Consider the following 17,861-nt stretch of genomic DNA (forward strand, 5'->3'; position numbering starts at 1 on the left):
GTAGGAAGGAGGAGGACAGAAAGTAAATATTGATTTCTTTCCCAATTCACTGAGAAGCAGTAGTCCCATTCCTTGAATTTCATGCCATGGACCAAGTGGTAATGAAGTCTCCCTCCAATCTGACATCTTCTTTTCATTACTCACAATTTTTTATTGGTTATTTTTAACTGTAGATGACATTAGGGTCATTTTGACATAGTTGTAAACATGGCATACCATTTACTCTAATGCAATCCCCAGTATTTTTCCTTCCCCTCTCTTCCTGCCCGCCACTTTCCCTTTCCCCCCATTCTTCTAATCTTTCTGCTGTTTACTTACATTCCTTTTCATGTCTTGTGGATATACATGTTTATGAGAATCCCTGTGCTATATTCATATATGTACATAGGAAATTTAGGTTTGATTCATTCTACTGTTCTTCCCTATTCCATCCCTTCTCCCTGTTCATCAGTCCCCTGTATCTACTCCACTTATCTTCTCTTTTGGTAGTGTCCCCCACCTTTCTTTTTCCCCTTATTTTGGACTAGTTTCTGGATATCAAATACAAATTCAACCTTTGACTTTTTTGGTCTGACTCTCTTCACTTTTGCATAGAGGTCTGCAGTTCCAAACATTTACTGGCCAATGCCATAATTTTATCTTTTCTTGTGGCTGGGTAATACTCCATTATATATATATATATATGTGTGTGTGTGTGTGTGTGTGTGTGTGTGTGTGTGTGTGCATCCATATAATATATATATGGATATATCACATGTTTTCTTTATCCAATCATGTGTTAAAGGGCACCAACATTGTTTCCCTAGCTTAGCTGATTTTTAGGGGGGTCCATATCAGGGATTGAACTCAGGGGCACTCATCCACTGAGTCACATCCCCAGCCCTATTTTGTATTTTATTTAGAGTCAAGGTCTCACTGATTTTCTTAGTTCCTTGCTTTTGCTGAGATTGGCCTTGAACTTGTGATCCTCCTGCCTCAGCCTCTCGAGCAGCTTGAATTACAGGTATGCGCCACTGTGTGTGGCTAACTTAGCTATTTTGAATTGTGCTGGTATACACATTGATATGACTACATCCCTATAATCTGCTGATATTAGAACGTTGGAATATATACTGAGTAGGGGGATAACTTGTCACATGGTGTGTCCATTTCTACTTTTGGGGTGCTACTTCTTTCCATACCTCTTTCCGGAGTGTTTGCACTAACTTGAAGTCCCACAAACAATACATGAGTGTACCTTTCTCCAACATCTCACCAATGCATAGTGTTTTTATTCTTGTTAACTGCCATTCTGACTGGAGTGTTGAAATCTTGATGAAGTTTAGATTTGAATTTTCCTAACTGGTATAGATGTTGAATTTTTTTCATATATTTGTCGGCATTGCATTTCTTCATTTGAAAAGTGTTTTGTTTAGTGTTTATCTTTTCACCTTTGTCGAGTTCAGATAGCTGTATTTTTGTGGGTGTTTCTCTGTGCCTTTGATTTCATTCCTTTGGTCTTCATGTCTGTTATAGTGTTAGTTCCTTGCCATTTTTTCTATTATAGCTTGACAGTATAATTTGAGGTCCTGTAATTTGACGCCTTTAGCATCACTCTTTTTGCTCAAAATTTCTTTGTGTACTGTGGGTATTTTTTCCAAATGGGTTTTAGACCAGCATTTGGTAGTTCTGACAGGAGTGTCATTGGTATTTTGATGGGCATTGCATTGAATCTTTATAATGCTTTTGATAGTTTGGCCATTTCAACAACATTAATTCTGCCTATCCAAGAACATGGGAGGTCTTTCCATCTTCTTGTGTCTTCTTTGATTTCTTTCTCCTGTGTTCTATAGTTTTCATTTTCAAAGATCTTTAGCTCCTTTATAAGATTAATCCCCACTTAATTGTAGAGATTATTGTGATTATGTTCTTAATTTCATTGTAGGCAGATTCATTATTGGAGTTTATGGGGAAGTCATTTTTTATGTTTATACTGTATTCTGCTAAGTTTGTAATCAACTCTAGAAATCTTCTGGTGAATTTTTCGGGGTCTTCTCAATATAGGATCATATCATCAGCAGAGATAATTTGAGCTTTTCTTATCCTATTTGTATCCCTTTAATTTCCTTCTCATATCTGATTGCTCTGGCTAGAGTTTCAAGGACTATGTTGAATAGGAGAGGTGATAGTGGACATTCTTGTATTGTTCCTGTGTTTAGAGCAAATGCTTTCAGTTTTTCTCTGTTCAGTATGCTCTGTTGCCCATGGATTTGTCATCTGTATCCTTTACAGTGTTTAAGGTGGTTCCTCCTATCCCTACTTACTCTAGAGATTTAAACATGAATGGGTGCTACAGGGATTTTTCTACAACTATTGAGATAATCATGGTTCTTTTCCTTAACCCTGTTTATGCTGTGAATTACCTGTATTTATTTCCATATGTTGAGCCAGTCTCACATCTTTGGGATGAAACCCACTAGATCTTGGTGCCCTGTGTTTTTGATGTGTTTTGATGTGTCTGGGTTCAAGGATAGTTTTGGTTTGGATGTGAAGTGTCCCCCGAAAGCTCATGTGTGAGAAAATGCAAGAGGGGTTAGAGGAGAAGCAGTTGGGTAATGGGAGCCTTAACCAATCAGTGAATTAATCCTGTTAATGGGATTAACTGAGTGATAACTGAAGGTGGGTAGGATGTAGCTGGAGTGTGTGGGTCATCGAGGGTGTGTCTTTGGGGTATATATTTGGCATCTGGTGAGTGGTCTCTGTCTCTCTGTCTCTCTCTCTCTTTCTCTTTTTTTCTCTCTCTCCTTCCTTCCTGATCATCATGGACAGCAAAGAATCAGAGCTTGAGTGTAAAATATCATGGGTAATATCTTTAAAGGTATGACCTACTTCCCACACCCTACCTACCTAGAGTTCCCACCCCTTCATCCATTCAAAGTATTAATCAATCAAATGGATTGATTCACTGTTTAGTCTGAAGCCCTCAAAATTTAATCATTTCATGTCTGAACATCTCTGCATTGTCTCACACAAGAGTTTTTGGGGGATATCTCACTTCTAAAGCATAACACTACTATTCATTCTTCAATTTTTCTCTTCCTGCACCTGACTCTGATTAAACTAGGTCAGTTATTTTCCAAGCTTGCTAATTCTTTATTCTGTATGCTGAGGTCTGCTGTTTAGCCACTTGAGTAGTACCTTCACTTCATTACTATAGTTTTAGTTCCAGAATTTGTGTGATTTCTTTTTGTAAATTCCAACTTTATTAATATTGTTCATTTTGTGAGCAGCCATTTTCTCGCTTTCCTCTTGTACTTGGTTCAAAGTTTCCTTTTGCTTTTTGAGCATGTTGCAGGAAGCTGAATAAAGTCTTTGTGCAGCAAGTCTGATGCCTGTGCTTCTCCTGGTTAAATGTCCAATAATTATTTCCCTGTGAATCCGTCAAGTTTTCTTGTTTGCCTTTCTGCCTCATAACCTGTTTTTAAATATGGCCCTTAGTAAGATAATGTAGCAGTCATCGAGATTATTTTTCTGAACCCAGGGGCACTCATAGCAGTTCTTCAAGAGTGATGAAATCAGCAGTTCCGCATTGACAAAGTCATCTTTCAGAATTACATCCCCTGTTTTTCTTTATTTCTCTTTCATTCCTTCTTTCCTTCCTTCATTCTTTCCCTTTCTTTCTTTCCCCTAACTCCCTCTTTCCCTTCCTTATTTCCTTTCCTTTATTTTTCCCTTTCCCTTTCTGATTCCTTTTGTTCCTTTCCTTCATACCAGGGATGAAACTCAGACATGCTTAACCACTGAACCACATCCCCAGATGTTTTATAATTTAATTAGAGATAGGGTCTACTAAGTTGCTTAGAGCCTCACTAAGTTGCTGAGGCTGGCTTTGAACTCACAGTCCTCCTGCCTCAGCCTCCAGAGCTGCTGGAAATACAGACATGCACCATTGTTCCTGGCTCCCCAGTCTTTCTTTAATTTTTATTTTAAGACCGAGTCTCAGTTGCTGAGACAGCCTTTGAACTTGTGAACCTTCTGTCTCATCCAGAACCTCTTAAGTAACTGTCAGTATAGTATCAACTTGCATGTCCCTGATGGCTAAAGATGTTGAAGAGTTTTTCTTGAAATTATTGGCCACCCATACCTTGTGAGCAGTTCATTTTATTTGCCTGTTTGTGGATCATGTTATTTGATTCTTTGTTAATCTTTCTTCATTTTTTAATAAGTTCTAGACCTGTGTTTTCTGTTGGAAGAAGAGCTGGAAAACATTTTCTCTCATTCTGTAGGATGTCTCCTCACCCTTACGTTTCTTTTGCCGTGCAGAAAGTTTTGAGTTTGAAGCAGTCCCATTTGCTGTTTTTTGCTTAGGTCTGTGCTTAGGTGTTTTCATTATCATGGTCTATTAGTACTTTGTAATTATATGGGATAATGGGTATCATTTTGACATATTCATATCTTTACATAATATAATTAATTCCTTTTCTTTCCACAGTACTTCCCCTTGCCCTCCTTTTCCTCCCCCAGTTCTGCTTCTATTATTCCACTGCTCTTCTTTCTATGAATTTATTTCATTAGTGCCTTATAATCATAGTTGTGAGCAGGATTCATTGTGATATAATTATGTATACAACATATCAAATTGGTAGATTTATATTTTTATTTTATTCTAATTAGCTATACATGAAAGTAGAATGTATTTTGACATTTCATTCATAAATGGAGTACAATGACTCACTCTTCTGGTTGTACACAATGTAGAATCACAGCGGTCATGTAATCATTAATGCACAGGAGGTAATAATCTCCGATTCATTCTACTATCCTTTCTATCCCCATATCTGCTCCACTCCCTTTACTTCCTTGTCCAACCTCATGTACATCTATTCTTCCCTAGTCCCCACCCTGTCATTGCAAATTAGTCTCCACATATCAGAGAAACACTCAGCCTTTGTTTTTTGGGGATTGACTTATTTTCATAGCATGATATTCTCCATCTCCATCCATTTCCTGGTAAATGCCATAATTTCATTCTTAAGGCTGAGTAATATTTCATTGTGTGTGTGTGTGTGTGTGTGTGTGTGTGTGTATACCAAATGTTATTTAATCTATTCATCTATTGAAGGACATCTAGGTTGATTCCATAGTTTAGCAATTGGGAATTGAACTGCTGTAAATGTTGAGTGACTGTGTCACTCTGGTATGCTGATTTTAAGTCCTCTTTATATAAGTGGAGGGATAGCAGGATCAAGTGGTGGTTCCATTCCAAGTTTTTTGAGGAATCTCCATACTGATTTCTATAATGTTGCAGCAATTTGCAGTCCCACCAGCAAAGTACGAGTATACCTTTTTCCTCACATCCTCTCCAACATATATTGCTGCTCGTTTTCTTGATAATTGCCATTCTGACTGGAGATGAAATCTTAGGTTTGTTTTCACTTCCATTTCCCTTATTGCTCTGAATGTTGACCACATTTTCATATATTTGTTGACTGGCTGTATTTCTTCTAGAAAGTGTCTGTTCAGTTCCTTAGACCATTTATTAATTGGGCTACTTGTTTTTTGGTGTTAAGTGTTTTGTGTTCTTTATATATCCTGAAGATCAATGCTCTATCTGAGGTATGTGTAGTAATCATTTTCTCCCATTCTGTAGACTCTCTCTTCATGTTATTGTTTTAACATATAAAACAATTGCTGAGATGAAGTTTTTTAGTTTGAATCCATTTCATTCTTGATGCTTGATTTTATTTGTTGTCCTTTAGAATTCTTGTTAGGGAAATCAGTTCCTAATCCACAGGTGGAGATTTGGGCCTAGTTTTTCTGCTTTAGGCACAGGGCCTCTATTCTAGTGCCTAAGTCTTTGATTCACTTTGAGTTTCATGCTACATATGGATTTCCATTTTTCCCAGCACCATTTGTTGAAGAGGCTATCTTTTCTCCAATGAATATTTTTGTCACCTTTGTCTAGTTTGAGATAACTGTTTTTATGTGGGTTGTTTCTGTGTCTTCTATTCCATACCATTGGTCTACATTGTCTGTTTTGGAGCCAATACCATGCGGTTTTTGTTACTATGACTGTCACGTAGTTTAAGGTCTGGTATTGTAATGCCTCCTGTTTCACTTTTCTTGGTGATGACTGCTTTACCTATTCTGGGTCTCTTATTTTTCCAAATGAATTTCACAATTGCCTTTTCTAGTTCTATTAAGATTGCCATTGGAATTTTAATAGGAATTGTATTAAATCTGTATAACACTTTTGGTAGTGTGGCCATTTTGACTATGTTAATTGTGCCTATCCAAGAGCAAGTATTTCCACCTTCTAATATCTTCTTCAATTTCTTTCTTTAGTGTTCTGTAGTTTTCATCAGAGTGGTCTTTCACCTCTTTTGTTAGATGGATTTCCACGTACTTTATTTTGTTTGAGATTATTGTGAATGAGATAGTTTTCCTAATTTCTCTTTCAGTGGATTCATCACTGATGTATAGGAACGTGTTTGGTTTATGGATGTTGATTTTATATCCTGCTACTTTGCTGAATTAATTTGTGGTTTCTGTAGAAGTTTTCTGCTGAAATTTTTTGGATCTTCTAGATAAAGAATCATGATGTCATTGGTAAATAGGGACAGTTTGAATTCTTTTCCTAGTCATATCCCTTTAATTTAGTTTATCTGTCTAATTGCCCTGGCTACAGTTTTCAGGACTAGGTTGAATAGATCTTCTGAACAAAAACTAAACAAACTATAGTACTAAATAAGAGAATCAGTAATTTATACTTAATGGACATATGTAGAATATTTTATCCATCAATGAACAAATACACTTTCTTCTCAACAGTACATGGATCCTCCTCTAAAACAGATCATATCTCAGGCCACAAAGCAACTCTTAGGAAGTACAAAAAACTAGAGGTAATACCCTGCATTCTATCAGATTATAATGCAATGAAATTACAAATCAACAATAAAATTAAAAATAGAAGCCACTTTAATACCTGGAGATAATATGCTATTGAATGACAAAAGAACAGCAGAATAAATCAAGAATGAAATTTTAAAAAATACTTAAAGGTACATGAGAACACCATAGAACATATCAAAATCTCTGGGACACTATGAAGGCAGTAAGAGGAAAGTTCATTGCATTGAGCTCATCCCTTAAAAGAATAGAAAGTCATCAAATAAGTGAACTAACATTACATCTCAAATCCCTAGAAAGAGAACAAATAAACACCAAAAGTAGTAGAACAGAAAATAGTTAAAATCAGAGCTGAAGTCAATGAAATTGAAACAAAAGAAACAATTCAAAAAGTTGACAAAGCACATAGTTGGTTTTTTGAAAAAATAAATTACATTGATAAACCCTTAGCCACACTAATGAAGAGAAAGAGAGAATAAACTCTAATTACCAAAGTTCATGATGCAAAAGGAAACATCATTATGGACACTACTGAAATATAGAAGATAATCCAAAACTCTTTTGAAAATGCATACTCCAATAAAATAGAAAAACTCTTATGCATCAACAAATATCTAGAGGACTTCCGAAACTGAATCAAGAGGACATACACAATCTAAACAGATCAGTTTCAAACAACGAAATGGAAGATGCCATCAGAAGCCTACTGACCAAGAAAAACCCAGGACCAGAAGGATTCTCAGATGACTTCTACAAGACCTTCAAAGAAGAATTAACACCAATACTCTTCAAATTATTCCATGAAACAAAAAACTAGGAAACTCTTTGAAACTCATTCTAAGAGGCTAGTATCACCCTAATTCCAAAACCACACAAAGACACATCAAGGAAAGAAAATCTCAGATCACTATCCCTCATGAACATACATGCAAAAATTCTCAATAAAATTCTGGCAAATAGCATACAAAAATGTATGAAAAGGATAGTGCACCACAATCAAGTGGGGTTCATCCCACTTGATGCAAGGTTGGTTCAACATACAGAAATCAATAAACATAATTCATCACATCAATAGACTTGAAGACAATTGGGCAAAACACAGCACCCTTTCCTGTTCAAAACACTAGAAAATCTAGGAACAGTAGGAACATACCTCAACATTGTAAAAGCTATCTGTGCTAAGCCCAAGGACAACATCATTCTAAAAAGAAAAATGGAAAGTATTTCCTCCAAAATCTGGAACAAGACAGGATACCTTCTTTCACCACTAGTATTCAGCATAGTCCTGGAAATTGCTAGATCTCGGTCTTTGAGACTTCCCCATGCCCGCCTCTACTCCATCCACCTCATTCCCTTTCCTGTACTCTTTTGGTCTCCCTTCTGTTTTCATGAGATCCCTTTTAAAAATTCCTTTTCCTCTTAAGCACCTGCCTATGAGAGAAAAAAACATCAAATCTTCAACTTTGTGAGCCTGGCTTATTTCATTTAGCATGATGTTTCCCAGTACCATCCACTTACCAATAGATACTTTCCTTTTTCCTTATGGCTCAGCAGAACTCCATAGTGTATACATACTAGATTTTCTTTGTCCATTCATTGAGGTGACACCTAGACAGGTTTGCTGACTTCACAACTGTGAATTATGGTGCTATAAATACTGGGGTGCATGCATCATGATAGCATGCTGATTTTAGGTTTGTGGGACAGAGTAGAATGTATGGAACCATGGGGTCATAGGCTGGGTCCATTCAGACACTGATGGATGCGTGGTGTTTGCAATAGTGCCTAGTGGTGGTTTTTTGCCTTCCCACCGACAATATGTGAGTGTTCCTTTCTGTCTATGAACTCCCCAGCATTTATTATCATTTATAATCTTGTTGCTTGACAGTCTAACTGGGATGAGATGAAAACTCAATGTAGTTTCAATTCATATTTCTCTGATTGCTAAGGATGTTAAGCATTTTTGCCATGTATTGTTATCCTTTTGCATTTCTTCTTCTAAGTAATGTCTGGTTAATTCATCTGACCCAATGTTGATTAGGTACTTTCCAATATCTAATCTTTGTTTTTTTTTTTTTTTAAGAATATTTTGATATTAATTCTCTGTCAGCAGAGTAGTTGGCAAAGACATTCTCCCATTCTATAGGCTTTTCATGATCATATTTTCTTTGCTATGCAGAAATTTAAAAAATAGAATTACACCCCATAATTACTTGTTTTTATTTCACTCTGATAATACCCACATCACAGAATTGTTGAGAAGATTAAACAAAATAATATACTTTCAAATATTAATATACTTTCAAACTTAAAGCTTTTTCAGACCTACATAGGAAATGAGTGCCTCTGACTGTACATTGGAGTGTTGAGCCCGTGTTCTTTTCTAACAGGTGCAAAGTTTTCCCACTGATCCCTTGGTCTTTGATTCACTTGAGAGTGCACATTTGTGTAAGGTGAGTGATAGGGATGCAGTTTCATTCTTCTACATATGAATATCCAATTATCTGATCACCATTTGTTTAAACAGCTGGTTTTGCTACATCGTAGGTTTCTGGCACCTTTGTCAAGGATCAGATAACTGTATCTGTGTGGATGTTTTGTATTTTATCATTTTAGTCTTCCTGTCCTATTATTATGCCAATTTCTTCCTGATTTTGTTATTATAACTTTGTTGTAAAATTTAAGGTTAGGAATTCAGAATGCTCTACCCTTGTTCTTTTTGCTCAGTGTTCCTTTGGTTATTCTGTGTCTTTATTCTTCCATATGAATTTTAGGACTGTTTTTTCTAGCTCTTTCAAGATCATTATTTATCCTTTGACAGATATTACAGTAAATCCATGCATTGCTTTTGATTATATGACCATTTTGACAGTATTAATTCTGTCTACCTAAGAATATGGCAGGTAATGTCATTTTCTAATGCCTTCTTCAACTTATTTCTCTAGTGTTCTGTAATTTTTATGAGAGAGCTTTTTGACCACCTTGGTTAGATTTATTCATAGGTATTTTTTATGTTGTGAATGGAATTGTTTCGTAATATTTTTTCATCAGGTGTGTTGTTGCTATATAGAGAAATTATTCATTTTTGCATGTTGCTTTTGTGTCTTACTACTGTCCTGAATTATTTTCATCAGCTCTAAAAATCTGGTGGAGATTTTGGGGTATTTTAAATACAGTATCAGATCATCTGCAAACAGAGATAGTTGGGCTTCTTTTTCTTCCTTTTATCCTTTAATTTCCTTCCTTTGTGTAAGTGATCTGGCTAAAATTTCTCATACTATATTGAATAAGAATGAAAAGAGTGAACATCATTGTCTGTTTCTGACTTTAGAGAAAAGTCATTTGGTTTTTCCCTGGTTAGTATGATGTTGGCTGTGCATTTATCATATATAGTATTTATGATGTTAAGTTTCTCTATTCATTTTTCATATGTGAAAGGGTGCTGAATTTTGTGTAAGACTTGTTCTGCATCTATCCATATGATCATGTTTTTTCATCCTTACCTCTATGTGATGAATTACATTTATTGATTCATGTTTGTAGAACCCACTTCTCATCCCTGGAGTGAAACCAACTTGCTTATGACATAGTCTCCTTGACATGTATTTGAATAGGATTGCTAGTATATTATTAGGGAATTTTCCATCTGTGATCTTAAGTGATATTGTTATTTAGATTTGTTCCTCAAAGTGTCCTTATCCGGCTTTTGCCTCAGGGAGATAACTTGCTTCACAGAATGTGTTTTGGAGTGCTCCCCCTGGAAACAGTTGAGGAGCACTTGATGACAGTTCTTCTTTCAAGGTCTGGTAGAATTCAGCTGTAAATCCATCTGGTCCTGTACTTTTCCTTGGTGAAAGGTGGAAGGATTTTTGTTTACTCCTTTGCTTTTAACTACGCTTTGAACTTGTTACTTGATATTTTGTATTTAGCTTTTTGACATCTTCTTAGATCAGTTTGGGAAGGTCATGCATGTCTAGAATTTTGTGAACATCTTCTCATCAGTTGTGTTTATCTTTTCACGGGAATCAAGTCTTTTTACCCCTGATCCTTTTTTTATATTATATTCTCAATTTCTTTAATTCTAGCTCGGATATTATTACTTGTCTTCCACTGGTTTTGGAATTAGTTTGTTTCTCCATTTCTAGCACCTTAAGTTGTAATACAAGACTGATTATTTGGTATTTTCATTTTTAATGTAGGCTTTTAATGCTATGAAGTTTCTTCTTAGAACCATCTTCACAGAGATTCTATTAGGTTGTACCTCTGTTCTTCATTTTTCTAAGGATTCTTTGAATTCTACCCTGATTTCTTATATGGCTCATTAGTAGTTAGCAAGCATGTTATTCAAACTCCATGTGTTATATTGTTTTTGTATTTTTCCTTACTATTGGCTTCTAATTTCTTTTTTATTATAACATTAATTGCAAGGAATTCTATTCTTGCATGTACTAAGTCTTCCTTTGTGTCCTAAAATATATTTAATTTGGGAGGAGGTTTCATGAGCAGCTGAGACGAAAGTGAGTTTGGTTATTGATGGAAGAATTATGCTGTAAGTGTCTGTTAAGTCCATTTATTTAATCATATTCTTTTAGATCAGAAGAGTCTTGACATAGGTTCTATGTTGACCTATCTATTGGTGAGAAAGTGGTGTGGAAATTACCCAGTATTATTGCATTATGTCTATCTGAGTTTTTACGTTGAGTCAAATTCTTTTAAATGAAAGTAGGCATACTGAGGTTTGGGGATGAATACTTAAAATCCTTTCATCTTCTGGTTATACAGTACCCCTGTACCCGTATGGAGAACTAGCCCACTTCGTGTCTACTGGTTAATTTTGGCTTGAAATCTAGTTTGTGAGAAAAAAGTGTAACTGTGCATATTTGGTTTTCATGTCTAAGTGCATGGATGATCTTTATTCCATTTTTTCCTTCATGCTTTGAAAGTATTTATTCATCATTAAGTTGAGTCTCTTGGAACATAGTTGAATCTTGGTTTTTGATAATCTCTGTCACTTATTGCTTCTCGTAGGAAAGTTGAGGCCAATTGCATTCAATGTTTCTATAGAGACTTGACAGTGATTTCCTCCCCTTTTATTTCTAATGTTTAATTTGGTCCTAGTTAGCCTTTACTTGGCTTGTCTTCTAATGAGACTCATGCATTTGTGTTATCTGATTGTTTTATTTTTTCTGGGTATTGCATTTGTTGAAGGTTTTCTTTGGTACTGTCTTACTAGTCACACATTCTTTTGGTTTTTACTTCTCTTGGAAGGTTTTTATTTCTTCATCAGCTGTGAAGGATACCTTTATTGCACATAGCAATATTGGTTGGCAAGTATATTCTTTGAGGGAGTGCTATACATTGTTCCAAGCCCTTCTTATTTTAGTAGTCTGTGTGAAGAAAATAGCAGTAATTCTCATTGACTTCACAGTGAATGTGAGTTTCCAGTTTGCTCTCAAGCCTTTTAAACTTGTATGTTTTATGTGTGTTATAGTTTTTACTTACAGTGTCTTATGGAGAGGATCTGGATTGGTGTTGTCTATTTGGGGCACAGAATGTGGATTTTCATCGCATTCCCAAGGTCTAGAATTTTTTCTGATATTATTGCACTGAATAGATGATGCATAACCTTAGATTGCATCTTTCCAGTCTCCTCATTGTCAGCTGATTCTTAGGTTTGGTTTTCTAATGTTGTGCCGGATTTCCTGAATGTTCTGTTCCTTTGTTGTCTTTTGTTTCTGTTTTTAAGATCACATACTCTGTCTTTAGGGCTTGAAAATCTATCTTCTCTGTTGTGTAATCTGTTGGTGGTGCTTTCAGCTGAATTTTTACTTGGATTTATTGAGTCTGTCATTTCCAGGACTTCTGGTTTGTTCATTCTCAGAACCTTTTTTTTACAGAAATGATCTTTTGTTTCCTTGTTTTTCTGTTAATTCTTGCTTAGATATTGTTGTAGTTCATGAATCATTTAAAAACATCAACTTTCTAAATTCTTCATACTGCATTTCTTCCAAGGTATTATCTATATGGACAGTTGTTGAATTGTTGTGAAGTATTGGGGGTCTCCTCCCATTTCTTTTATTGCTATTAAGGTGCCATGAGGTGTAGGTTCTTTCTTGTGGATCTGAGGAATGAGACTCATAGCCAAGAGAGGATAAAGTGACAAATTCTATTTCTTTCTTTTAGCACACAAGTGGTACAGCTCCCACAAGGGAGGGTGTCGTGTCACATGAGTTGTTACTGTCTAGGGGTTTGTTTTGGTGTTGCTGGAGGTGACCTTTAAAGGCACTGTCTGATGACTTTTAGAAAAGTGAGTTTCTACATCCAATCAGAGTAAGACATTCTATGTTCATGGGCCCCCCATCCTCCAATCAGAATGTTGACCAACTGCTCTTCATATGCTTATTCATTTGTCCATTAGATTCTTTGAATATGGAATTATAGCAATCAAGGTCTCTGCCCGGTATTCCTATCATGATTGTAGTTCCTGCTCTTATTCCCTCCTCTGAAGAAATAGCCCTAACTGCCATTAGGGAATTTGGTTGATGGCCACCCTGTGTTCTTCAGGCTGCATGGGGACATTAGCTCTGGCAAATAGGGAAACTCCTCAGTGTGTCTATTTAGAGGACCTCAATAATCCATCTGTGTCTCCATCTCTAACACCATCTGCAACTCAATAGCTTGAAGACAATAAGGGACAAATTTCATTAGGGCATTTAATATTCATAAGCCAAAGTGCAAACCCCAAAACTCCATGTCTAAGTGGGCAAGTAAGGGCCACAGCCTCTGAAGGAGTAGTGCCCATGTGATGTCCACCAATTGGAAAGCTCTTCTTCCTGAGTTACAATCTGATTGGAGTTTTTTTGTCAATGGATTTGAATCTAGAACTGTTAACATAAAAGTGATATTCTCCTTGGAAGAAAACAATTTCCCCCAGCATTAGTGGTCAAAATATTCCAGGGTTTGGCAATTTTGTAGGACTTTTCCCATCAAGGAGTCTACCTAGTGGGTTAATTCTATCTCCAGAAATAAAAAATCACCCCTCTTATGATTCCAGAATTATTTGGAACCCATATGGAAAGGCAATGTAAGAACTTTTCACTGAAAGGATCTGGAGCCTTTTTTAAGTTAAAGCCATATACTTTAATCTGTTCACATAGCATATTGACCAAGAATCCAGAAATATGCATTTTTTAAAAGAATTTTTCGAGAGAACAATAGTAATCCTTGGGCAATAGGGAGGTCGGTACTGTTAAAAGACACTGAACTCATCTGGCTGACAAAGTGGAGCCATTACTTTTAGAACAGAAGGAGGCCTTAGAGGGAGGAATAAATTGAAGCCTAAGAACAAATGGGTCTCTTCGAGTCTCTGATGATTTGGGATAGCACCTGCTACAGTTGTCCCCAAAGCAGCATTTATGCATTTTAATTGTCTTCAAAAGATGTGGGACCTGGTACAGGCTGCCTTTTTAGATTCCTTTTCCTTCTGTGACTCCCTTTCTCTAGTCATGTAGGATGGAATTTACTAAAACGGAATTCCATAGTATAAGAAAACCAACCATTTATTTCCATAGTGGCATGAATTTTAGAAGTGAAACTTTTTCTTTGGTCTTGAACTGGTTTGGGCACTTGCTCATGCAGCCCACTTACAGACAGATGTCAGGCAGGCAACTGAGGAAGCAAGCAATTTGCCATTCGGGGAACAAAAGGCAAAATGCAGTACCCAGAGTGACTTCTGCCCATTTTCCCTCCCTTTCATGAAACAAGTCTAGCTGTAAGTTGGTGTTGTAAGTTTATGCTTCCCTTTGGAGGCCATTTTATCCCAGTGGCCTCCACCTCATATTTGGGCCAGGCTTGGATGCAGAAAAATATCAGGCATTTCTTCTTTAGAGCTTGTGGATCAAAGTGATTTCAACTGTGGAACATAGCAGAGGGAATATTTTCCACCTGTAAGAGAAAAAAGAGAAAAACAAGTGTTCCCTGTTATTCCCTTTGCCTCCTGATAGGGTGTAAGCTGGTGTTCCTTCCCTTTCTCATGAGCAACCATGGGAAAGGGTTGTGACCTATTCTATTGTTCACTCTTAACAACATGGTCCTGTATCCTTTGATTCCCTGTGTGTTATGGTAAATTCTGAGTTAACTATTTGGAGCGTACCAATATATTGATACACTTTGGAGGGAGAATCATACCCCACTCAGTATGGAGAAGTTACTCAATAGCTTCTCTAAGGTCAAACCTCAGTGCACTGACAGAAACCAGAATCCAACCGTCCATGTATCAAATCAAGAAAGTCCTCCCAAAACACCAATCTGCTCTCATCAAGACCACCTCCTGCCTTCAGCAGACTTCCACCACTCAAGCAAACCATGTCCCAAAGAATCAGAGCCCACATCTGCTCCATAGTCCCTCAGTGACCACTGCATCATTGGCTAAACAACTGTCAACACAGTTGACACCCTAAATATATGTGACCAGAAACATGCACACACCCGAGAACCAAATGTGCCCACTCAAGAGCTCCTTCGAAGTGTCAATACAAAAGTTTCTAAAATTAAAACCCATGCTGGCTTTACACAGGCAGTGCAGCCATCCTGCCTGTACCAAGCCCATACAAACCCCCATTCCATTAAGCCCCACACCAGCACTCCAATCTCACAGGCAAACATACCCAGCTCCCAGATGTATATATACCTACAGCCACACACATGTAGGGCATAAACCACACTGCAGCAAACTGACACAGCAATGAGACATGAGGCAACCATTCAGAGGACCCCAAAACCAGTGTGACAGCCTCCTAAGACCCAGTTTCCTCAACAAGAATGACCCTGTGTACATGTACAGTTACACAGATGGTGTGACTCTACTTTGTTTCCAACCAGTGAAATGAAAGTTGTACCCCATTTGTGTACAGTGAATCTAAGTTAAAATATAAAAATTTGAAAAAAAAGAAATCCAACAGACATAACAGACATGACTTGATCACATACAAAAACTGTTTGCAGTTTACCTTCCAAAAACCATCTGTAACTTTTTTTTTTGTAGAAAACATTTAATTTATTGATCTTTTGGGGGGAATTCGATGCATCTCCATTGAATTACAACTGAGCCATCAATCCTATAGCTTCGTCAACATTAAGTGGTTCATTTTCATGATGCTGAGAACTCAGATCTTTCTGCAGAGGTTCCAGAGAAAGGCCTTTTGAGAAGTGTGCAAGTTCCTTCGGTATGTTCACAAAAGCTTTATTCACTCGGTTAACATTTTCATCATTCACAATGTTTATCTTCTTAAGATTAGTAGTAACTGGTTTTGTTTTGTTGTTAGCCTGAAAGTTTTTTTGGCTGGCTGTGTGCAATACATTCCTGGACTTCGGCCCTCAGCCATCGTCTCTCACCAGATCCTTGATACCCACATGCAGCTGCTCAAGTTCCCCATCTGTAACGTTTTAGACACTCCATAGCTTGTTTAAGTCCTTCGTTTTGTACTCTGTTGCCAGACCAAATGATTTTTCTTCCAGAAACTTCCTAGTTGCTGACCTCCTTTCTCAAATCCACATCCTGAAACAATCCTTATGTAATTACTGAACACCACTCTTCCCATAAGACAAAGCACTTCCATCAAAACAAAAGAAACCAATACTCCCCATGCTCCCTGCCCCCTTCATAGTCTGGACAGGGAGGCAGGCTGGCTAATGCTCTGGGTGATGTCCCTAATTAAGGAGAAAAATCCAATCATGTCCCTTCTGCCAGAAAAGGCCTACTGACTTTGTATTATACCTTGGGTCCTCGGGTCTATGCTGTGAGCTCTTAGAGAATTGAGGCTAGACCTGCCAAATTGGCCCCAGTCCTAGAGGAGGTTACTGAGGATATGGTTGGTGTTTGGGTACTAAAAGGTGCTCAAGGACTTGAGAATAGCCCTACATATGGGTCCTTGTGAAACAATTAGGATTCAGAGGAGCATATCAAGAATCAGAGTCTGCTGCTGCACCAGAAGGAGAGGGGAGTTTTCAGCAGAGAATAGAGAAAGAGACATCAACCGCTTGGTTCACATTCTGGGGAGTAGTTGGTCACTTCTTTCTTAAAGACCTCAGAGCAGAGGAACACTTCATCTCCAGATCCAAGAAGATACATCATGTGAGGTGCCTCCACCATCAGGTCAAGTCAGTCAGAAGGTGAAAGAAGCAGACACTTAAAGTTATCAGGTCAACCTGGTTTGTGTTCTGCAGAGAAGTAGACACATATCTTCACCAACATTCTACCACCAGAAACAAAGGAAATTGATCAAGTCTCCTCCAATAAACCTGTTACCAGTGTCTTTAGCCTGGCAGCCACACTAAGAGCTTTTAAATGACTGACACGTGCCTTTTGGCAAAGAATGCTTTCCAGTCTTGGCTTTTGCCTACACTGCAGGATCAGGGAATAACTGGGGCTCATTTCCACATCTCCTTTTTTTATTTTTTAGTGCAACCTATGCATGTCTATTCAGAAGTGTTGGAACTGGACCAGACAAACTTTCAACTGACTGTGAGGAAACAACACAGAATGTAGAGTAAGAAAACAAACCCTATGAGATACCATGTAGTACATTCGAGCATATTATAAGGACTGAAACCATTAGGTTATCTCACAGCTTTTCTGCAAAATTGGTAGAAGACAGCACAGGAATCTGACTTTCCTGCTTGACTTGGATATAATGATGCAATTGCAGGAGACCTAAACTAACATTCTTATGATTCTAAATTCCTATCAGATGCATATTCCTCTCTTTCCAATCCCCCTGAAAGCTATTGTATGGAACAGGTGTTACATAAATAAATTGATAGGCAACGTGGCATCGTAATTGTCTGACTTTTAGACTTTGTATCTGGTCACCTAAGCTCATGATAATAGCTTCTGAAGCATTTATGTTAGCTTCAAGTGTATTATCGATAGCCTCATCTCGAAAGGATCCTGAAGTATTTTGTGCTAAAGT

General features: G+C 37.3%; 1 protein-coding gene and 1 long non-coding RNA gene across 3 annotated transcripts in view; one reads left to right on the forward strand and one right to left on the reverse strand.

The window, feature by feature from the left end:
• Positions 1-17,861, forward strand: part of LOC306643320 — a 135,779-nt gene that overhangs the window by 110,121 nt on the left and 7,797 nt on the right. The gene's annotated exons all lie outside the window — the stretch shown is intronic.
• Positions 15,948-17,041, reverse strand: LOC306642594 (ribosomal biogenesis factor-like; the record flags this gene model as incomplete). The annotated part of the gene is made up of 2 exons (XM_079108388.1): positions 15,948-16,265; positions 16,939-17,041. The coding sequence occupies 2 exons, from the start codon at positions 17,039-17,041 to the stop codon at positions 15,988-15,990; spliced, it is 381 nt and encodes a 126-aa protein (XP_078964514.1). The 3' UTR covers positions 15,948-15,987.

This window comes from Sciurus vulgaris (assembly GCF_902686455.1).
Source record: "Sciurus vulgaris genome assembly, chromosome: 13".
Taxonomy (NCBI): Eukaryota; Metazoa; Chordata; class Mammalia; order Rodentia; family Sciuridae; genus Sciurus; species Sciurus vulgaris.